The sequence below is a fragment of the Hyperolius riggenbachi genome, chromosome 3 (genome assembly GCF_040937935.1).
Source record: "Hyperolius riggenbachi isolate aHypRig1 chromosome 3, aHypRig1.pri, whole genome shotgun sequence".
In the NCBI taxonomy this organism is placed as follows: domain Eukaryota; kingdom Metazoa; phylum Chordata; class Amphibia; order Anura; family Hyperoliidae; genus Hyperolius; species Hyperolius riggenbachi.
This window is the reverse complement of record NC_090648.1, coordinates 214,793,019-214,817,754: the sequence shown is the minus strand read 5'-3', so window position 1 is coordinate 214,817,754 and position 24,736 is coordinate 214,793,019. Positions and strand designations below refer to the sequence as shown.

Here is a 24,736-nt window from a genome sequence, read left to right as displayed (position 1 = left end):
GCTCTGCTCTGTAATAAAGGGCGCTGAGGCATGCTGGGAGATGTAGTCCTCCTCCTGTAGCTTGTAGGGGTGTATGGGGCGGAGCAGAGCAGCAGCAGGAGGGATTGCCCCCTTCAGAGAAGCAGCCTGGAGTTGTCATGGAGACAGGGCGGGGCTTTTCTTCCATATCTGAGTGGCATCTAATGATATTAAATGAAGAGCTGCTTGAGAGCCATACGAGCCGCCTCTTTAATGGGAGCCGAGCCAAAAGAGCCGATGCTCTTAAAAAAGCCGGAATTCCCATCACTACTCTGGTGAGTACCCATTTGGGCTTTTTATTCCCTACAAATACCCTTTTAATAGCCATGTACCACCATATATTAGAATTAGGTAGGACTATAGACCCAGCTACCAGAATACAGTAGCTGTGTACATCCAGACACCATAATTAACCATATACACTCTAAATACCAGAATAAAGTAGCTCTGCACACCCCAAATACCAGAATTAGATACCCCTGTACTTTCACCTATTGGAACTAAGTAGCTGTGTACCCCCAAATACCAGAATTAGATACCCCTGTACTTTCACCTATTGGAACTAAGTAGCTGTGTACCCCCAAATACCAGAATTAAGTAGGGTGTGCACCAGATATTGGAACTAGTTAACTTGGTTCCCAGATATCAGAATTAAGTAGCTTGTAGTAGTTTGGTGCCCTTCATAAAATAATTAGGTATCCTGGTGTCCCAATAACAGAAATTTGTAGTTTGGAGTAAACTATAACAGAATTAAGAACCCGGATGCACCCATAACAAACTTAAGAAGCCTAGTGCCCCCATAATAGAACTAAGTGGCTTGATAGTCCTCATAACATAATTAAGTGGCCTGGTGCCACCATACCAGAAGTGGCATTGTGGCACACATAGCATAATTAAGTGGCCTGGTGCCCAAATAACAAAATTAAGAGACATGGACTGTAGTCAACCTCGTTGGATGTAACTGTAAGAAAAAAATAAAATCCAGAAGGTGCAGAAGGATAGTTGAATGGTAGCTCAAGGCTCCTACTATCTTATTCCTATAGTTCCTTGTTACCAGCAGCGTGGGGGTTTGTTTCCAAGCATAGGACAGGCCACCAGACCTCACCCATCATCTCCTGTTAGAAAAGCACTGCACTGCAGCTCAGTGTATTGTTAGGCTTGGTGGGCTTATTCTCCACAGTCAGCATGCAACACATAAGCTGACGTGAAGGAGGTACACACACCAGCACAAGGAATCAGGATATCCCCAGTTTAGTGGAGGAGAGGACTGACTCCAATAGGAGATTGTGGTGCACAGAGCCGGTGCAGATCCGAACAGCCACAAACAATACTTTCGTGATAACGTCTCAGCGCAAAGTAGCGCTGAGCGCATAAACCAGGACTGAGGAGATCAGGACAGGTAGACAGAATGAACGCTTGCTAAACTAGCCACTACTCAGTGACAGCAAGCGTCCACAACAAGACAGACTGGAATGAGGCAGCCAATGCGTTGCAGCGATGGCGTGCCTCACAAAGACAGGACAGGATAGTCAGGAAATAAGAGGATCAAGATAGATGAACGTAACACAGACAAATATACAATAAGTTTGTTTTCCTAGCGTATTACAATTACAGCTATCAATGAAACTATTTGTAACGTCTGACTAACATATGTATATATCGGCAATGAACCGATATATGACATAAGCAGGAACACTGACTAGGACTGGAGCAATACAGGGAACAGGACTCAGAAGGATTCGCTATCTCTTCGCAGAGATGAACGCAATCCACAAACAGAACCAGGAGCAGGATACTAACTCAGCACGGGTGACCACGATACGCGCAAACTACCAAAACGTGCTGGAAGGCTGACTAACTGAACACAGGATATAAACAGTTCGTGTACGTATATATCAGCGACACTGATGTATCAACGTAACACGAATACAAGGAAATAATAAACGTGCTGGTATGCATCATATATTGGTGCATTGGCAATGAACCAATATATGATGCAAGACCAGCAAAGTATCTATAGAACAAGAAACACGATCCGGGACTAAAGCAACAGCAAGACAGGCTTAACTGAAGCTATGATAGCCCAAGGAGCCCTGCAGGAAGCAGATCTTTATACTGAGGTCATCCAATGGGAGCAGACATGCAGATTCCCACACAGGTGAATGGTAATTATTCAATCCTGAGCTGGCCAGCATTGCAGAGCCACTGCAGATAGAGTCAGCAACTAGTTTGAGTGCAAACCAAACTATGCAAGCAAATGCATGTAATGACATCAAAAACTGCTTGTCTTCAGTCAAACTGCAGCCAACAATACATGCTGCAGACATGATCATAACATGTATTATGAAGTACTTTTCTTTTCCCACATTGTCCCCAGTGTGGTTAAGGTGGCTTTAATAAATTAGGCCTACTTCCAATTTAGAAGAAGCTGTACAGGAGAGACTGCAACTTTCTTTCATTAAACATCTGCTTCAAGATATAACTATGTATTAAAGCGAGATTAACATAGCATTCAATTAAATGTGTTTTCCTACTTTTTATTACCTAAAAAGTTATGTTGGCTTTTGTGCACAAGCATTATCATCAGTTTACAAATTCCCAAAGTGGTTTATTTGCTCTGAAAGCTGCCATTGTAATTTATTGCATAGCTGCTATATTTATACTGTATATTACAATGTATACAGTGAGAATGTGTCTTCTGTGTACACTTTCTGCTTTTATTCAGATAAAACACTGCCAGCAATGTTTACTAACAGTGGCAGATAAGGACACAAATAAGATAATGTAATCACTTCCTCAACTTCTGCATCAGATTTAAGCTTCCCACTGAAGAAGAAAGTGCTATGTTTAAAGTGGACCCAAACTAAAAATACAAGATTTCAGAAATAAAATCTATTTTCTAAATTATAATAATAAATAGCAGCCTTTTTTCAGCTGCATGATGACAAATATAAAATATTTTACATTTATTGGAGGAACCCCTCCCTTCCTTTCATATTGCCGGCAAAAAATCCAGCAAACTGGTGGAGTAGATGGTGTCCGGCAATGGAGGAATTGCTAATGGCTGCCACCTGTATAACCCTAGTTATGAAAAGAGAAGGGTGAAAAGCATGCACTGAAATGCTCATAGGCTTGAAGGAGTTTTTATTTATATTTGTATGTGTCAGAGTGGTGCAACTAAATATTTTGAATTAAAAAAATGTTTGGTTTAGGTCCGCTTTAACTGAATGCTGTTGTGCTACCAATTTTCTTCTGGTAGTAGGTTTTAAGCTGTGAAGAATCTTTTTAGACAGAGCCAAGAAGAAATGCCGAGTTTCATATCTCTTTACTATGCTTAGACTCACTACAGGGTCATGTTAAAGGAAACCAGAGGCCCCAGAAAAAAGATTTTATACATACCTGGGGCTTCCTCCAGCCCCATACGCACGGATCGCTTCCACGCCGCCGTCCTCTGCTGCCTGGATCCGCCGGTACCGGGTCCTGTCATGGCCGCCAGTCGGCCGGCTGACGCGGCCAATAGTCTGCATCACACGGAGCTCCCTCCATGTACGTACGCGTGAGGCTGCCTACTGCGCAGCCTCATGCGTACGAGTATGGAGGGAGTCCCTGTGATGCGGACAATTGGCCGCGTCCGCCGGAAGTGGCGGGACCCGGTACCGCCGATCCAGGAAGCGGAGGATGACGGCGTGGGAGCGATCCAGGCTTATGGGGCTGGAAGAAGCCCCAGGTATGTATAAAAGCTTCTTCTTCTCTTTTTTTTATTACGTTCCTCTCTGGTTCCCTTTAACTGTCAAATAATTTAAGTTTGTAATTGCTCTGTACAAGCTTTTTGAAATCCATGCAGGTATACCTCTAAGCCCTAGTTCAGGCTTGCATGTATTTTTAATAGATTATGGGTCCAATTCACAAACCATTACCGCATTCAGTAATGCAGAAAACAGCTTATTTTACTGAACATCTTATCAAATGTCCCTGTTACCACATGGCAAGCTGAAATTACTGACCAGTGTGGTAAATAACCAACCTATGTGGTAAATACTTCAATGTCAAGAAACGTCACTTCACCACGATTAAAGCATGTGGTAAAACCCAGTGAGATAGTCAGTATTTATCTCTAGCCTGTAGCTAGCGATAACCAACAACAAGCATTCAGTAAAATGTTACAGGCAAAGGAGATAGCCAATAAGAGGAAGCACTCTGTTCTGCGACACCCTCCATTAGAGTTGATACACTGCTGGGCAAGACAAGTTTCTCTTCCCCCAGGCAACAGAGAAGAGAGCCAGCAGAGGAAGAAGTTTTCCTTGCAGCCCTTTAGACATAACCTTTTAGACTCCTGCTCCAAGATGCAGAGGAGCAACTTGTGAAATCATCCAAGCATGGTGTGTTTTATGTTTATTGAAATTTCATCTAAACTCAGGCGATTAAAAACATGTTAAAAAAGACTGATACATAGATTCAGATAGGCTAGAAGGGGCGGGCAGATCTAAAGGGATGCTGGGTATGCCTCTTCCTATTGTAATGCTATAACAGAAGTTGTGTACATGTAATTAAGGCACTGGGAAATTTGGGCGCAGAGTGAAGCTGAAAAACTGCTCACTCTGTTCCTGCGCTAATTACTATTCCTTCTACAGGCCACCGTGGACTCCGGGGTAAGACATCATTATGCTGTTTTTATTGTCATTTTGTCTCTGTCTCTTAAAGGCACCCAAATTACTGACAATTCACATTATGGCCTATGGTGGCGCCTGGTGTGCCCAAATTTCCAGCGCTGTTTTTGCCTGACTCAGGGAGAACATAACAATAGCAGAACACAGCTTGCTGCTGAGACCTACTCCACGGCTAGACTTCTAGCAAATTTGGGAAGAAAGTCTAAAATACCGAATGCGTTTCACTGATTTAAAGGATACCTGATGTGACATGATGAGATAGATATGGATATGTACAATGTCTAGCACACAAGTAACTATACTGTGTTCCTTTTTTTCTTTCTCTGTCTGAAAGGGTTAAATATCAGGTATGTAAGTGGCTGACTCAGTCCTGACTCAGACAGGAAGTGACTAAATTCCAACTATAAAACACTCTCCTAGCAGAAAATGGCTCTGAGAGCAAAAAAGAGATAAAAAGGGGAATTTCTTATCAGTGAGGGTCACACTGTAGTCACTTCCTGTCAGGACTGAGTCAGCCACTTACATACCTAATATTTAACCCTTTCAGACAGAGAAAGAAAAAAAGGAACACAGCATAGTTATTTGTGTGCTAGGCCTTGGTGAATTGAGCCCATTATGTGACATCTGCCATATTTTGCTGTGGGTTTGCAATGCTGACTTCCTGTGTAAATGCCATATGAAGTGGTAAGATTGAATAGTAGTCTAATCAAGTCTTTACACTTGTTAAGAAAAAAAAAAACTCAGCGCTTTAGTCTATTTTTAATTTCAGCTGGATAATTTTTTTTATGTGTAAATGAAAGTCATCCCCCACTGCTCGTAGCAGAAAGTGGTGGACAGGAGTGTAAAAGTTTACTGCCAGTCAATGGGCTAGTCCAGGTGTGGAAACAGAGTAACATATAGGAAGTTACATTTCAAGCTGTAGTGGCTGGATAGTGTACTGGTTAAGCACACCACCATATGTTATTATAAACTATGCATGATGCGATAGAATTACAGTGGTGAGGAACAGTCACATTGGGCATGATTCACAAAGCTTTTCATCTGTTTTCACATTATGGGCTTGATTCACTAAACCGTGATAACTATTATGACGGTCACTCTAGTGTTTTGCTCGCATAAAAATATGCATAACTTTCGCACGCAAACATGAATTTGAGTGAAAACGGACGCAATTTTGCACGAAACCTTTACACGCAAAACGCTAGCATGACCGTGATAATAGTTATCACGGTTTAGTGAATCAAGCCCTATGTATGTTACATTGTTAAGCTCCCAAAGAGCAAACATCCTATACAATAAAATGCAAGTGTCCCTGCGTCATCAACTGAATGGTTGTGTGTCCCTGGCTTTTTTGCACTAAACATGTGCGCAGCCAGGGCAGTTAGGACACAGGGCAAGATATGACAGTTTGCTGTGTGTGGTTCACAGAGGTTCTCATTGCATTGTGGGAAATAACAGCTTTTTCCAACAGCCAAGCAAGCAGCTCCCTGTGTGCACATACTTCAGACAGTGGTGGTGAACGAGCAAGCGGGACGCATATGTGCGCACATTGCGGGGGGTAGTGGCTGTGACCTAGCGCCTGTTTAACGGGCGGGCGTTTTTACTAGTCCTATATAATAAAACCCCTATGTCCCTGTGTACACCTGTCTCTGTGTAGCGTTGTCCGTACTTTTTGCTATTGCACATGTGCGCAGCATGGACCCAGCCGCACAGAGACAGGAGGACGGGGACGGGGCCAGGGAGCCGAGCGGGTGGCCGCGTGTGCGACCAGCGCATGCTGCGAAAAACACAGACCTACAGTCCGTTTTTAAACGGGCTTAGGTCCGCTAATATAATATTCAAGTGTCCCTGCGTCCTCCTTTGTCTCTGTGTCCTTGGGTCCGTGCTTTTTGCCACTGCGCATGTGCGCAGCACCGACCCGGACAGCCGTTGAGACAGGAAGACGGGGACAGAGAGCCGGGTGGGTGTGTTCGCGGGTGGAAGAGTGCACGCGCATGCGCACGTTCAAAAAACAGACTAAGGGCTGGTGCACACCGAGCGGCTTTTTGGGCGTTTTCAGATCCGCTTGCGGCTGCGGATCTGCTTGGTCAATGTATCTCAATGGGGTGGTGCACACCAGAGCGGCAGGCGTTTTGCAGAAACGAAAAATGCCTGGGTGAGGCATTTTTTGGATTTCGGATGCGTTTCTGCCTCAATGTTAAGTATAGGAAAAACGCAAACCGCTCTGAAAAACGCCTGTTCAGAGCGGTTTTGCAGGCGTTTTTGTTACAGAAGCTGTTCAGTAACAGCTTTACTGTAACAATATATGAAATCTACTATACTGAAAACCGCAGCAGCAATCCGCAAAACGCTAGCAAAACGCCATAGAAAAATAAAAAAAAGCGTTTAAAAATCTGCTAGCATTTCCGCAAAATGCTAGCAGATTTTTAAACGCTTTTTTTTTATTTTTCTATGGCGTTTTGCTAGCGTTTTGCGGATTGCTGCTGCGGTTTTCAGTATAGTAGATTTCATATATTGTTACAGTAAAGCTGTTACTGAACAGCTTCTGTAACAAAAACGCCTGCAAAACCGCTCTGAACAGGCGTTTTTCAGAGCGGTTTGCGTTTTTCCTATACTTAACATTGAGGCAGAAACGCATCCGAAATCCAAAAAATGCCTCACCCAGGCATTTTTCGTTTCTGCAAAACGCCTGCCGCTCTGGTGTGCACCACCCCATTGAGATACATTGACCAAGCAGATCCGCAGCCGCAAGCGGATCTGAAAACGCCCAAAAAGCCGCTCGGTGTGCACCAGCCCTTAGAGCCCATTTTGAGATTTGGAAACTCGTTAATGTAATGCTATGGGTGTGATCCCACTTGAGCGATGTGATTTTATAAAAATCCCCCATAGCATTGCATTAGCAAGAGCTTTTTCAAATCACTAGCGATTATAAATCGCTCCTAGTGGGTTTCTGGCCTTAGTGTTGCTGTTTGTATTTGGAAGCTTCCATGACTAGTTTTTGTATTGCTTTTCCATTAATTTTGGAGGGACGTCAAGTTCTTTGCAGCATCACTGTTGCATGTTTTCTTCAGTTCTAGAGGATTGTCCTTACTGTGTTCCATGGAATATCCAGTGCTGTGGAATTTTTATGTACCCTTCTCCTGATACCTTCAGGAAAGAGATCCCTTTGATGCAGGGGCGGCGCCAGGGGGGTGCAAGGGGGTGCTCGAGCACCCCCTAGAATTGTCCAAGCACCCCCAAAGCACCCCCTGGAGTGAACTGACTTCAGGCGTCTAAAAGACGCCAAGTCAGTTCACACAGCGGCAGCACGGAGCAGCAGGCAGGGCTACGGTAAGATGGCCGCCCGGAGCCCTGTTCTGCAGACTTCGAGTCTGCAGTGCATGGCTTCGGGCGGCCATTTTCCCGTAGCCCTGCTCTCTGCATGCAGGCAGGAAATCTCGTCGTGACGTCGGGAAGGAAGAGGATCGTGGGCGCGCGGGCGCTGCGCGCCACAATGAGGTCGGGACTCGGGACAGGAGGTCGGGAAAGAAGGTCTTCTGGCTGTAGGTGAGTAAATGGGTTTTTCTTTTCGTTTTCAGGTGATGCTGATTGTGCATATTGGGGTCATATCTGCTACGGATTGTGCATATTGGGGTCATTTCTGCTACCGATTGTGCATATTGGGGTCATTTCTGCTACCGATTGTGCATATTGGGGTCATTTCTGCTACCGATTGTGCATATTGGGGTCATTTCTGCTACCGATTGTGCATATTGGGGTCATTTCTGCTACCGATTGTGCATATTGGGGTCATTTCTGCTACCGATTGTGCATATTGGGGTCATTTCTGCTACCGATTGTGCATATTGGGGTCATTTCTGCTACCGATTGTGCATATTGGGGTCATTTCTGCTACCGATTGTGCATATTGGGGTCATTTCTGCTACCGATTGTGCATATTGGGGTCATTTCTGCTACCGATTGTGCATATTGGGGTCATTTCTGCTACCGATTGTGCATATTGGGGTCATTTCTGCTACCGATTGTGCATATTGGGGTCATTTCTGCTACCGATTGTGCATATTGGGGTCATTTCTGCTACCGATTGTGCATATTGGGGTCATTTCTGCTACCGATTGTGCATATTGGGGTCATTTCTGCTACCGATTGTGCATATTGGGGTCATTTCTGCTACCGATTGTGCATATTGGGGTCATTTCTGCTACCGATTGTGCATATTGGGGTCATTTCTGCTACCGATTGTGCATATTGGGGTCATTTCTGCTACCGATTGTGCATATTGGGACCATATCTGCTACCGATTGTGCATATTGGGACCATATCTGCTACCGATTGTGCATATTGGGACCATATCTGCTACCGATTGTGCATATTGGGGTCATATCTGCTACCGATTGTGCATATTGGGGTCATATCTGCTACCGATTGTGCATATTGGAGCCATATCTGATAACGATTGTGCATATTGGGGTCATTGGACGTGTTTTTTGTTAAAATCTGCTCACATTACGTGTATTTTCTTGAGAAAACTTGCACAATTATGTGAATTTTCTGGGAAAAGGGTCACCAAAACTTGGGCCCTCTGTCTTTGCGTTGCACTTTTAAAGGGAACCCGAGGTGAGAATAATATTGAGGCTGCCATATTTATCTCCCTTTAAGCAATACCAGTTGCCTGGCTGCCGTGCTGGTCCTCTGCCTCTTATTCTTTCAACCATAGACCCTGAACAAGCATGCAGCAGGTCAGGGGTTTCTGACAATATTGTCAGAACTGACAAGATTAGCTGCATGGCTTGTTTCTGGTGTAATTCAGTTCACTACTACAGCCAAATAGATCAGCAGGGCTGCCAGGCAACTAGTATTGTTTAAAAGGAAATAAATATGGCAGCCACCATATCACTCTCACCCTGGGTTCACTTTAAATTACAGTTAGCCCCGCCCTCATCCGGTCATGACCACGCCCATTTTTTCGCGCGCCGCAGGTTGTAGCCACACCCATTTTTTGCCGCGCCACGCAAAGCGCGCCGCAGGTCGTCGGCTCCCCCGGAAATTGGTCCAGCACCTGCATAGCACCCCCTAAAAAAATTTCCTGGAGCCGCCACTGCTTTGATGCTTTGTTACTGTAACTCTTGACAAACCATGGCTTTTGTTGCAGCTGGGAACTGAGTTAAGGTGACCACTAATGATCCAATCTTTTTCATCCAATCTTACCATTTCTATGTACCGTAATTTTCGCCGTATAAGACGCTCCGGAATATAAGACACACCTAGGTTTAGAGGGCAAAAACCAGGGGAAAAAAAAAAAACCTTAACCTGGTGCGTCCATATTTCAGGAGCATCTTGTACATGACCTCCCCCAAATGGTGTCCTCATGTGTCCCAATGTGTCCTCCTGTGTCCCCATGTCACCCCCAAGTGTCCTGCTGTCACCCCCATGTGTCTGCCCCCAGGGTCCTGCTGTCACCCCCATGTGTCTGCCCAGAGTGCCTGCTGTCACCCCCATGTGTCTGCCCCCAGTGCCTGCTGTCACCCCCATGTGTCTGCCCCCAGGGTCTGCTGTCACCCCCATGTGTCTGCCCCCAGGGTCTGCTGTCACCACCATGTGTCTGCCCCCAGGGTCCTACTGTCACCCCCATGTGTCTGCCCAGAGTGCCTGCTGTCACCCCCATGTGTTTGCCCCCAGTGCCTGCTGTCACCCCCATGTGTCTGCCCCCAGGGTCCTACTGTCACCCCCATGTGTCTGCCCCCAGGGTCCTACTGTCACCCCCATGTGTCTGCCCAGAGTGCCTGCTGTCACCCCCATGTGTCTGCCCCCAGTGCCTGCTGTCACCCCCATGTGTCTGCCCCCAGGGTCCTACTGTCACCCCCATGTGTCTGCCCCTAGGGTCCTGCTGTCACCCCCATGTGTCTGCCCCCAGTGCCTGCTGTCACCCCCATGTCTGCCCCCAGGGTCCTGCTGTCACCCCCATGTGTCTGCTGTCACCCCCATGTGTCTGCCCAGAGTGCCTGCTGTCACCCCCATGTGTCTGCCCCCAGTGCCTGCTGTCACCCCCACGTACCCGCTGTGGCCATCTAATCCCCCCCACCTGTGTGGTCGGGTCCCCCGAGTGTGCAGCGCCAGCTAATCTCCCCTCTGCGGCCATCTAATGTCCCCTCTGCGGCCATCTAATGTCCCCTCTGCCTGCCTCTACCCCCTCCTGTGTGGTCCCCCCCCGTGTGAGCAGCGGAGCGCCGGCAGCAGCTTACCTCTTCCATGTTGCCCGCGGCGAATGAAGAAGACATCCGGCTTCTGTGGGCGGCTTCCTCTAGCGCCGGCTTGTAATGACGCGTCATTACAAGCCGGCGCTAGAGGAAGCCGCCCACAGAAGCCGGATGTCTTCATTCGCCGCGGGCAACATGGAAGAGGTAAGCTGCTGCCGGCGCTCCGCTGCTCACACGGGGGGGGGGGGGGACCACACAGGAGGGGGTAGAGGCAGGCAGCGGGGACATTAGATGGCCGCAGCGCGGCAGCTGGGAGATAAGATGGCCGCAGCGGGGAGATTAGCTGGCGCTGCACACTCGGGGAACCCGACCACACAGGTGGGGGCAGACAGCTGGCGGCGGGGGATTAGATTGCCACAGCGGGACACACAGGCAGGGAATCCCCGATGACGGCGGGTCGCAATTCGTATCGGCGGGCGTTCGGAAGTCGGGGATTCCCTGCCTTTGCCGTATACGACGCAGGGACTTTTTCACCCCATTTTTTGGGGAGAAAAAGTGCGTCTTATACGGCGAAAAGTACGGTAATATAAGGTAACTGCCTGAAGTATCCATTCAGTATATTCACTCAATTTACCCTTATACTACATAGATCTGGTAAGATTGGATGAAAAAGGTTGGATCATTAGTGGCCACCATTACACCAAGTCTGTTGTGTTGCATTGCTATGGTCAATATCATTGCATCACATTGTGATACCATATTCCTATGGGGCTTTCAAATAGTGCAGTGCAACATGGTGCATTCCAGTGCAGTAATGCATAGCATGCTCTGTGTTAGCCAATCTAATATGTGTTTACAGTGGTTTGGAAGCATATATTTTCATTGCACTATTTGCTTCACTGTTTAGACACACCACACATCTAATGCACTGTAGCGCAACTTGCACAGTGTGAAATCAGCCTAAAGGGCCCTTTTCCACTAGCGCATTTGCGCTAGCTGAATCGCAAACCGCTAGAGATTTTACAATCGCTAGGGTTTGCTAAATAACATAGGAATCGCGGTAGGTTATTTCCACTACCGCGATTCGTTTTTGCCTCAAACGCGATCAGGCCGCGATATTTGCCACGATATTGCTATGCACTACAGCATAGCAAAATCGTCAACGCAATCCGGAACTTTCCTGCACTTTGCTATTCAGCAATCCCTAGCGTTCTGCGTGAATGCTAGCGATTGCTAGAGGGCCCTAAATGTTGCTAAAATCCTACTAGGATTGCTGAATTTGCAAAGACTGTGTACCTGCGAAGACTGACTGCTGTAATTTTAGGGTCCTACTCCTTTTACACTGCATGTTGAGTTGCAATACAATCACAAAGGTGCTGAAAAGTCCCACTCCATGTTAGATGTGCAAAGCAACCTTCAAGTACAATGAAAGTATGCTTTACTGCCGTTGAAAGCAGGCACGGTGTCCAGTAAACACACAGTATGCTGTGATTTACACCGTAAGGATTGGACACACCCCATTTGCACGGACCATAGAAATACTACATTGCGTTGGGATGTGATGAAATTGTCTGTTGCTATGTGAACAAAATGGATTCAGTGTGAAAGGGCCCCGAGACCTGTTGCACACCTAATGTTAGCAATGCAATCACCACACCGCAGAGATCAACCTACATATGCCCCTGCACCATGGTGTAGCAACAGGGTCATATGCATAGCGCCATCCCCCAGCTAGTTATATAAACCCTGCTGGGCAGTAAGTACATCACTGGGATTCCCCTATGGTCCATACATGTGCCACATTGCACCACCCTCCTGTTATGCACCACCCATTGAATTGCATTATTGCATATTGTGTGCAATAGGCACAGCTCATGCGGTAAAGTGCTACAGACTTTGTTGCTATACATACTCCCGGTGCATCGCGTGAAGAGTGCAAGCTTCCATAGACTTGCATGGCCTTTGCATCGGGGATGTGTAACATTGCAATGCAGTCTGCAAGTGTGCAAGAGACCTAAATCAAGCTTATACTTTTATTTTAGTAAAACAAAAAACAACAAAAAAGTATGATATAATTAATTGTATGTGTAGTATGGGTAACAAAAGTCTTTTTTTCAGTTACATAGCTTTTTTTTAATAACATCCTGCCCTGAGCCCCTGCAGGTTCGTAGCGCTCGCTATGCTACTCTAATACTTTGATAAGGCGTGTTAACTTTGATAAGGCATGCAATTTGTCTTAGTGAATCAAGCCCACTATCTTTTAAGATTTAAACGAAGCCGAAATAGTGACTTCCTGCAGTAAAACCTTATCCAAGCTGTCTCCCACTGTTTCTTGGCTGTTTAAAGTGAATGGGAACCGCATTTAAAAAAAAAAATAAAAAAAATGAAGCAAATACTTACCTAAGGAGAGGTAAGGCTCTGGGTCGTATAGACCCTTCCGTCCCTCTCTCGGTGCCCTTTATCCTGTACTGGCTCCCCCTCCCGTTTCAATCCCTCGCCGAAAGGGTATTTGGAAGTCTTTGGGAGCCGTGTCCTCCCGAAGACGTGCGGCTCCATACTGCACAGGCGTGAGCGTGCAAAAGAGAGTGCTTGCGCAGGCGCAGTACAGGGCCGCCCTTCTTCAGGAGCACTCGGGCTCCCTGAAGACCCTAAATTAGTCAAATACTGCTACCGGGCGAGCCAGCACTGGACCGAGGGGACCAGGAGAGGAACGGGAAGGCTCTATAGGACCCAGAGCCTTCCCTATCTGTTTTTTTTTAAAATGTGGTTCCCATTCACTTTAAGTGCTTCAGATAAAAGGACTGTATTGGACCCAGTGGTTCAAAGAACCCAGAGAAGCTGTTTTGTATAGATTACAACTTAAGTTTTGTTTTTTTAACTCTTCCTGTACTGGAAAACAATAGCAGACTCTTTTCTATTTCTTAACCAATAACCACATACAATTAATTATCTCAAATGTATTTTCGATTTAGGTTCGCTTTAAGCAAAAGTACGGATACATTTTACATAAGACCCAACACTTAGCAGCTTGTACCGTGAATATGTAGAGAAAATACACAAATCACCACACACACGCAGAGGTCAGATCCTGATTAAATTTATTGCAGAATAATTTACAGTTTGATTGTATTTAGAGAAGAATACCCTGGACTCAGTGTCTGATACAGATACTTTCCAGATAGGTGCAGATTTTCTATTTATATATATATTTATAAATATATATTTATGTATATATATTCAGCCAAAAATGAACAGACCCAAAAAGTTTGGATTGTATTTTTGTTCACAAAATATATACCGTAAGCTAGCACCACACAAGAGAAACACAAAGAATTAACAAGAACAGGCTCAGTCAAGCCTAAAAACAGGTAAAATATACTAAAAAGTAACTTTAAACAGCATATAGTGATAATAATACCCCCTTTCATTTTCAGAGATGCCTGCAATGGTTGCCAACATCCTTCTTACAGAATCAAACAAGTTTATAGTGTCACTGAGTAGAAATATATAATTTGTAGATATGCCGAGCCAGTATATAGCCAAGTACAGTATGCATGTATCACTGATAAACTGCATGTGTGATAGGCTTTCCAGCAGCTGAGAGATTTGCTTTATGGTATGTAAAATATATAGGTAAATATCTATAAGCTTGTTATTCTATATAGACTGACACTTCTAAGGTAAGACTGTTCATATGGACAAGAAGCTTATGTCCCGGAACAAAAAAAAGCATATACACAAATCTGTGTCCTATCATTTGGTCACTTTGCTCTTCAGTGGGAATGGTATGCAACAAACTTGAAGAACATTTCTATTAGATATCAAATAATCACATGGTTTAGTGACTTCTACAAATGGGCAGCAACTAATTCAACATTTAAAACATTACGGAACACAACTCACTTTGTACATAACCAGCACCCAGTCTTCAAATGTGGTCATTTCTCAGGGTTTTTGCTTTTTTTTCTCTATTAATTTGCAGGGAAATGCTGGAATTCTGCTGCTAGCTACTTATATAAGTTATAAAGTATTATCTCCGTCTAAAACATCTACATAGAAAATTAAATTCACACCAGATGTACTGCCTTACTGTGTTTTTCAATGCAGCGGGAAAACGGAGAATTAATTTTATGGGCATTATCAAAAATAACAGCCTTGAATTTCAGTGCTGTAACTGGTGTTTTGGACTTGCCTATTCCAACTAAAGCCAGAAAATAAAAAAATATTAATGACATGAGTGCAATGCACCTAAGTGTTTGTGTTGCAGTTGCAATGGTCCCTCACAGATTGTCAGCCAAGGAAAAATGCTAACTGACTCAATGCCTTGGAGACTACCAAAGCAATAATCCCTCTCCCTCAGATAGCTGGTATTCATACACAAGCATGTATCTAAAAAAAAACAAAAAACTTTAATAGACTGGTGCCTGAAACTTCAAAACCTAGTCATCTTTATCTCCAATCTCAGTAGTCATTTTCCAGTGAGTTTTAATTATTACATTTTAAAAGAAAGCAGAAATGCATCTATATTTTATTCACTGTAACTTGGTACATTAGGCTTAAGGAAATGTTCACTGTTTTTTCAAGTTGTTCTAAGCATTTGATTCTGTCTTTATGAATGCCAAGCCATAAAATAAAGTTGTTTTTTTCTTTAAATAAATCATGTGAGAAAGTTCTGTGCAATTTTAGTTATCCAACGGGCCATTTTCTTTTTTTTTCTACCTCATCGGCTTATCACCATCTTATCATTTTTACAGAAGAAAAACAAAAAGTTTCATAAAATTTACAAAATGAACAATATACAATATATCTGTAAAACACTACGACAGCTGTACAGAAGACAAGAGTGATCTTGCTGACAAAATTAAAAAGAAAAGAAACAAAAACACAGCAAGACAGAGTGAACGTGCCACTATTGTAAAAGACAATGTAGGTTTTATTGCTTCAACATTCAGTTATTTATGGCTAGATAACCTCTCAGAATGGATTATTTTAACCATACTTGTAAGATTTTTTTTTTTTCAGAAATAAATTTTTTTAATACACATGGCAACAATAAGTGAAAAGCTGAACACTAAAATCACAATAATAACACTGGTAAATAGTCAATACATAACAGTGGCCTTGCGAGAGAGTGCTCTGTTGCATTCAGAAGGTCGAAAAAAACCAAATAAGAGTTCTCATTACAAGCACTGAATATTTTGGAAATCTTGTGATCTCGTGAGTAAAACTAAGAACATTTTGTAATTATTGTCAACAATATCCAAACCCCATGTGGCTTTTGTGAGGCTAATGGATGCTTCTAAAGCAATAGGTTGGTTTATGCCAAGGACGCTGCCATAGCTGGTTTTAGGCAACACCCACATTTTAACGAAAAAAAAAAAAAATGATCCTCTGAAAAAAAAAATATACTCATTTAAAAAGAACTTGAGATGCTGACATTTTAGTTAATCACTTAGTGCAAATTATTAATTAAGGCAGTGATGGGCAAGGTACCTCATAAGCGTTCTGCTTTAGCAACCTTTGGTCATCTATGTATTGATGAACACAGCAATTGCCAGCGAGTCCACCAACCACTCAGGAGGCTCATTTAATGGGTTTAAGATTTCACTACCAGCATCAGTTGAGCCTCTGCTATAATTTAAGTGTACTGGCTATCGACTCCTACCATTTAAAGTCTAACTAAATCCTGAGAGCAAAATGGCTGCCAGAGTGCCCCTTACCCCCATGTGCAGAATGGAAAAGTCCAAGAAGAGCAGTCTCCTGGTCAATTGCTCCTAGGAGCTCTTCATCATGAGATATTTTAAGATAAATCAATTATTTTTCACTTTCAAAGTATGTTTATTGAAAACTTTTAACAATACATAGCAAGTTAGGTAAAACCTGCTTTAGTTTGGAGTTTCTGGGGGCAAACCTTAGTAGCAATTTTGATGCCAGGCTTAAGATGGACTTTAGACTTTATTCTGGAAAACCATAAAGAGCGGTTTACTAAAAGAACTGATAGGCAACCATCAGTTACTATGTAAACGTTAACCAACCAATCACATGCAAAGACATTCTTATATTTTTTAATTCCTCTGCACTTGAGCGAATGTTTGAAGTAAACACAGTGAAACTTCACTGCATTTCTCAACTGGGAAGTGAACTCCTTTATACACCTTTACTACATAATAAACCCTTTATCACACCTACAAGAAAAACATAAGTTAAAATAGCTTAAGATATCTGTTCTATTTGTTAACAATGTGTCTTCCAAAACAAAAATTCTTACAACAGACATCTGTCAATGGAGACTTAATAATAATAATAATAATAATAATAATAATAATAATAAAAAAGCAAATGAAAACAAAAGCAAACAAACCTTACAGTCAGCTACAGCAAAAAGGTGCAATTTACATCTTTCTGGGTTTTGAGAGCAGAACTAGAGGCTTAGGTATATCTAGAAATTCTAGACAAAGTTTCTATATTTCATTGGTACTAAACATAGCAATTGTTATGCCAACAAAGTTAATTTTTAACAGCTTTGTTGACAAAAAGTAAGTAACTGTGGATACACTGAACGCTATTGTGATAAAGAGCCTACAAGTTGCAAGTCCGCTTTAAAAGGTGGTATGCAATTAAACTGGAGAAAAAGTGAAGCAATTGCCCATAGCAACAAAGTGGAAATTTGTTTGTGGGTATGGTCAAGAAGATGCAAATAATCCTGAGTTGATTCAGGATTGTCAATTTTGTATTTAAATGTATGCATCTTGAAAATGGGCCAATTGAATGAAGCCAAAATGCATTGATCTTTTTTCAATCTGCAGAAATTTGCATTCAAAATTTTACATAAGTCTGCATCCCCATCAGTTTGTTTTATAATCTTAATTGGTGGCTTTGAGTAACTGTTCCACTTTTGTAGCAGTTATTTTTTTCCATTACCCATATTTGTACATCAGAAGCCTGATTAACCAGCACATTCCATCATTTTGGGCAAGTTTTGCGCTCACACTGGAGAAACTGATGCCCAAAATGTTATTACGCCCCCTATGAGATTTTTTTCAGAGGCTGTTGTCTGTAGATAGAGAACCGGTCAGTATATAAACAAAATACACAGAAGACAGGTCTTCCCCAAGCATGAGATGACTTGGTAAAGCTGCACCAGGTAGTGACGTTGACATCTATGCGTGCCTGCAGGCAACACAAGTGATAAATAGAGGAAATGGTGGTTGGCCAAATTACAGGTTTTTCTCAAGACTATTCTACAGAAAACATTTTCCTGCTCTCCCTGTTTCTAACACATTTCAACATACAGAATTATCGGTTGAAGAGATCAGCAGCACCACGTGGATGTATTCAAGCTCTTTATTGCATAAAGATAGCGCCCAGGGACAGCGACAGACGCATTATCGGTTGAAGAGATCAGCAGCACCACGTGGATGTATTCAAGCTCTTTATTGCATAAAGATAGCGCCCAGGGACAGCGACAGACGCTATCTTTATGCAATAAAGAGCTTGAATACATCCACGTGGTGCTGCTGAGCTCTTCAACCGATGTCTTGGGAGCTGCTGGACCACAGCGTCATATCAGCCTAGCACACGGATACCCTCACTAGGGTGCCTATCGACTGTGGTGCAACATACAGAATTATGTCAGAATTGGTTATAAATATTCCTGTATAACCTGCCTGACAATCCTCCAATGTCACAGAAAACTTGATGTTTATTTTTGGGTTCCCTTATCCAGAAAGCCCAGAAAAAAACATTTACGCAAGGATGAGTAACCAGAACTGTATTCTGGGTAGTAGAATGAGAATGTGTATAGGGTTTTGTTGGAATGACATGACTCTTAAAAGCAGAGAAACTTGGGTTGTAATCAGTGTAGACTGAACTCAGCAAATGGCAGAATTACAAGCAGAATAATTCATCTATAGTAAAGCAGTTCCTGCAGCAACTGAGTTACTAGATTGAACTTTTGAGCAATTAATTACTACACTGAATTCAATTTTGTTTACAAATATTTATTTCCTAGAAAATAATAAATCTGAAACATAGTAACATCCACCTCTGCATATATGTATTTACAAAAAGGAAACTTGGTTGAAATCATCTAACGGTATAAAGAATAGTAGTCAATACATAAGCAGCCGCCTTATCCAGCAGTACCATGGATTGCTGACTGCAGTAACGATGAACACTGTAAATTTCTTGGGACCCCCAACTTCTCAAATTCTACCTGTGTTTTAGTCATAATTGGTGTATTATTAATGTAAATATTTGCCTACAAAAAGGCAGAGGTGGGAAAGGGAGGGCTGAGCCCATGAAGACTGCCAGAACGTAACACTAAACTGGTTTGGACAGTAGAGCAGAACACGGTCAGTGGTATAACGAAGGATGGCTGATTTAGTTCCCTTTGCAGAAAGCTTATTATTAGGATTACACGACTGCCCCTTCCTGGCAGGATCTCCAATGGGAAGCAGCCTAACGAGATGGATGAGTAGTTCCCTGAGGGAGCAAGGTATATTTATATATTTTACAGATTCTATATACATATTGCACATTAGAAGGAGTGGGGGGGAGAAAGTGCAAACAAAATGGTAATTATTACACAATTACAGAAAAATTCCTGGAATGTTCTAATGCAATTACAATTCAGAAAAATGAAACAGAAATTCTAAATGAACATGCAGCAATTTCTATCAAGGATGACCACATCACTAAACACACGGGATGCTGCGCTGAACTGCTGGCCCACAAGGATTCACCTGTGGGAGAAAAAAATCTGAGGGCTTGGTTTTCGGCCCTGCTGTGGAACAAGAAAATTGCCATAAAAAAAAACTGCAAAGACAAAACAAAAAAACAACCTAAACTCCTAAAGAGCTAAACACTTCACTTGTTTGTTGATCTACATGTGCGAGATCCTGTCTAACTTAATTTCATCAATGTAGTACATACTTTATGTGGCATGGTAGCTTAGTTGCTAATTTTCTTCTTTTACAGCCGTGTAATTCCAGGCTTGAATACCAGGTAGAACACAATCTCCATGGAGATTTTGAATTTCCTCCAGGCACTCCAGGTTCCTCCCACCACCCAAGAAAACAAAGCTGTATACATTTAAAATTGGCATGGCCAAAATTAAGCGCAGAGTGAAGTTGAAAGACTGCTCACCTGCGCCTGATGAAAGTCTGGGGTGGCGTTAATGCTATTGCCCCAACTCGGGGTAAGGGCACACATAATCCAGGCATCTGCTAATTTGAGCTCCACCAATCGCAGGCACTCAAATTAGTCACGGAGCACTCTTATAGCCGTAATTCACATTAAGGCCTATGGCTCCTCCCAGATAATCAGTGTAGCTCTATGCCGAAGATAACAGTCTTGCTAAAAATTGGCCCTAGACAGTGATGGGAACACTAGATTGTGAGCACCTTTAAGAGAGCTTTAGAGATGAGGATCATTCAATAGACCAAGTGCTGCACAAAAATGTTAGCACTACATAAATTAAAGATAAAGGCCAAAGACAGTGATATCAATAATGCTCCTAATACATACAGACCATGTGATATTTTGCCTAGAAGGCAAATCACATGATAGAGCTCAGTAGATTTTTCTTCCATTAATTTTTAATGTAATTTGATAATTTGACTGCTGCCCTATTGAGTCAAGTGAATGGAAACCTTTAAATTATAAATCTGCATTAACACCCAGTTAAAACTGGTGAAAACAACTCACTTCTCCTTTTCTTCCTCACACTGTAGACATTTACAGTATATATTTGAAGTCTCGCTTTTGTGTTAATTGGAGCTAGCATGGAAGTGTGCTCTGAAACACTCAGAAGTAATGGGTCTTCTCTGTGCACAGTCTGCCTAGAAGAATGTGTGGGCACAGCACAGTAATAGGCTGTTCGCAATACACACAAGCTCTTCAGTAAAATTACAACTCATATTGATGGGGAGGCACATAATGGCCGTCTTCAGGTCAGTTCTAATCCAGGTCTCAATTACATCACCTGCCAGAAATTTGCAAAAAGAGAACTTCTATATTCCCTTTAGATGTGTCAGGTCTCCAAGCCAATCTGAGTAAACCCAAAAAAGGTGCAAAAAGACTTTCTACTTTTTGCAGCAAATTTGTACACAAAAAGAAAAAAAAAAAAGTCTGCCAGGCAGTATACAGTTTCCATGGTTACAAAGAATTCAAATATGACCTTCCTTGCCATTCTAAAAAGTCATAGCTGTCTACAAATTAAAGAAAGGCAAGCTTAATAAACTGATATATGGTTTTGTATAAAGACTACAGTTTTATCTGTAATGAGAATCTATTTTGTTCTATTTTTAGTCGAGTAAGAGGAGGAACACAGGGGGCTATACTGATCCTAAACACCTTTTATTTCTGGTAGAAATCCCAAACAAACAAAAGCCCTTCTGATTGCTGTAACTACGCTAAGGCCTATATTTATCCAATTCGTAAATTGGGGATGAATGGTTTGTCAAAAAGTAAAACTACTTTTAGAGAGCATTGCCCATCCTTTCATTGCTGCATATTCATTTTAGCTCCAAAACTTTAAACCGCCATGTTGTTAATGTCTGTATACAGTTAAGTGACATTTTGGCTATGGCACATTTAAGAAAATTAAATTTTTTTGTATTTTTGTTTTTATACCAGAGACAGAAATTTTCAAAATACAAAGCTTACCTTTAGTTTTTGATTCCTTATAAAATTTGTACAATAATTGTTTGTTTGTAACTTTTTCACATTACAAAAATCTGTTTTATCATTGTGACCACTAAACAAATCACATTTTTATTGCAGGAATAGTTCAAGTGCCTTTAAATATGTATATAAGGGATAAAAAAATAGACTTTTTAATTATTACGCTTTCTAAAGTGGTCCAAACATTGTATTAAATATTGTAATTATATCCATTATCCACTTTAATTATCTTAACACTTAAAGCAGCCAAAAACATACACACACACACAAACACGCATTTGTTATACTTGATTGAACATCGTTATTTGGGATTCTATAACAAAGCAATCAACACAGATGCTATTGTATTTACCCATTGTGTCACCTATCAAAATTAGATTCCAATGAAAGTCTTGTATTTAAATTCCTCTAATACTGTTGGCACCTTTAATTAGCAATGCTTCCTAATACAACTGTGTACCAGGGCTCTAGAACATCTACTCATAGTTCAGAACTTTTTTTTTTGGCTTGAGAAAACTTTATAGTTCCCTAGTGTGCCATTGGCAGGTAATGATTCCAAAGGATCAATCCAAGCTCTATGCTTCAGATCTTTAAGACTATGAGCAGTCCACAAAAATGTTGGCAAACATACTCTACAAAATCAGCTACTGCTGACAAATGCAGAACTTAATTCAAACTAATCAAAACTATGAGATTGGATAAGGTTTGATTTGGAGGATTATGAATAGAAGAAACATTTGTATGACTAAATTCATATAGAAATCGTCATAACTAAAATGGCTTATTACTTGGACACTTTTTATTGCAGCTAAAAGCAGATAATCACTGGCAGCCAGCTACACAAAGGGATACAAGTACTTTTGACTTGCTTATTGCTTAATACTGTCAAAAAATAAAATAAAAATATAAACATACATTTTAGCTGCAAAAAAGTTCTTACATTAGAATGATGTTCTCTATAACTACTTATGGGTTTCACAAAGGAAACTTCTTATAGAAGATGGCTTCTGCAAGGAGAGTGGACATGTGACGAATATGCTGTATAGTATCATGAAAGGTGACACAATGAGAAAGAAAGGACAATGGCAAATGTGCTTTGTCTATCCTGCTGCACTATGACGCAGAACAGTTATTCTTGTATGCATCCAAACAGCTGGCTGGTTGCTTTTCCCATTCTTGTGACATGAGACTCATTCAAACCCAGTTCAGTACCAGATTCATGGGAATGCTAAACCATTTACTTGGACCAGCTGTGTCCCTTCCCAGTCCCTCAGAAATCAGCAGCAGTAACCACCCCGACACCCTCTGAAAAAACTATTGCTTTTACACTAAAATCGCAAATTCCTGATGTGTACACCAAAATACATAAAAAAACACATTTCACTAAACAAAGGGAAAAAGAGCAGTAGGAATTGATAAAAAGGTGCAAACAAAACAAAAAAGTGCCATATTGAACAGACCAGAATAAGTCTACATCTGGGCCCTACTCTTTAAACAATATCTCTGTAGCCATATAAAGGTTCATGCCCACGTACCCTGTAATACATATATTTATATATAAATATTATTTTGCTTGTATTGCTAGAGACGTCAGAAGTCTCATGGTTAAAAATGCAGGTGTGGTTCTTTCTCACCAGCCTGCCCTGCAGTTGGTCCTTAAACTCTCTCCGTTACCTCTTGTAAACAATAACCCTGGGGGTGAGAGACCAAGGACAAATGTCTGTGCATGTCATCCCTCTCCCTCTCCTCCAGCACCCAGGTTTGCGTAAAGTGTCTTGGTTCCTCTATCCCATGTATACATGCACACGGGTGTGCATGGCTGGATTCTTAAGAAGCAGTTGCTTGTTCCAGATACGAACAGTAGGCTGTTCTATCCCTCCAGTTGCATGGCTGGCTCGTATTCAGAGGTAAAGAGTTCCTTGTAGAGGGGAGGGAAGTGATGTCTCACAATGTCTGGATATATTGCTTTAAACGCCATGAGTTTCTCCGCGTGGCGACTACACAATGCACGTAGTGTGGAGACTTTGCATATTAACTGAAATGAAGAAAAACATTACATTATAAAGTAAACTGTATAGATTAATAGAAAAAAAGAATACATAACTGCAGATCTAAATGGTGCTGTCTCTTTGTAGACACTCCTGAGAGCTAGCGAGGGCTGACCTTGGTTCATTACTGATATAGTACACTACAGACATGGGTTTCAATTCATCAAGCATTACCGCATTCGGTAATGCTGAAGACAGCTGACTTTACGGAGCACTTAGTAAAATGTTAATTCATCAAAGCAGTTACCGCATGAGAAGCAGACATTCCTGTGCAGAGAGATAAATTACCGACTTGTTAAGTGATTACCTCAACACATGTCAGTAAAATGTCAGCAAATGTTAATTCATCAAGCTCACAGCATTCGATAACATGTGCGGTGTTTATCTCCAGCTCTCCCCTGTCGATAAGGAGCTTGGAATGCCTTCTCCGTGTGTGACAGGACCATAGAAACCTCCCCTGTCCCCTGCAAGTGCTGCTGATAGGTTGGCCAGGCTTCTCGGGTGGAACAGACCCCCCCCCCCAGTCAGCCAGGGGAGAGAAAAGAATTAAAGTTATTTTCCAGGCACCCTTCTTTTCTAGGCACCCTTCGGTAGTGTAACCCCTTGAGTGCCTGTTTAAATATGCAGAGATGCAAGTGGGAGCTCGTGGCAAAATGACCTAAGCAGGGAATGTGTAATGTTTCTCAGCAGTTCATCTAAGCTGTGGCAAGTAAATAAAAACTTAAGACTAATGAGACAGATTCAGCAAGAACAGAGGCAGCACAACAAATATAAAAGGCACATGTATAGGGATGTTGGTGCTGCCTCTTTCCTATTGTAATGCCCTCACTGCATGGACCTCTTCGGTAACTTACCGAACATCTACCACATGTGTGAAAATATTGATGAATTAGCACAGTGAAGTGTAAAATACCGAATGCGGTAAGGACTGGGATTTTGTTATCGAAAACCCTTTGATGAATTGAAGCCATGGGCCCATATGCAATTGACTTTCTCCTGTGTGATATTTTCATAACTTGTCAATTAAATGCCTTTTAAACCACCGAGCCAGGAAATACTCAAAATAATTTTGATAGTACTTTTATGCCTACTTTTTAGTACTTATTTAGTTGAAAAATGC

The 24,736-nt window shown here is 42.2% G+C and overlaps 1 protein-coding gene across 3 annotated transcripts in view; it reads right to left on the bottom strand.

The window, feature by feature from the left end:
• Nucleotides 1-18,350: 18,350 nt before the first annotated feature.
• Nucleotides 18,351-24,736, bottom strand: part of LOC137563348 (nuclear receptor ROR-alpha A) — a 488,133-nt gene continuing 481,747 nt past the window's right edge. For all 3 annotated transcript variants that reach the window (XM_068275692.1, XM_068275694.1, XM_068275693.1), the window contains one exon: nucleotides 18,351-23,603. In XM_068275692.1, the coding sequence (XP_068131793.1) occupies nucleotides 23,439-23,603 (165 nt within the window). In that variant the 3' untranslated portion in view covers nucleotides 18,351-23,438. The remainder of the gene's footprint in view (nucleotides 23,604-24,736) is intronic.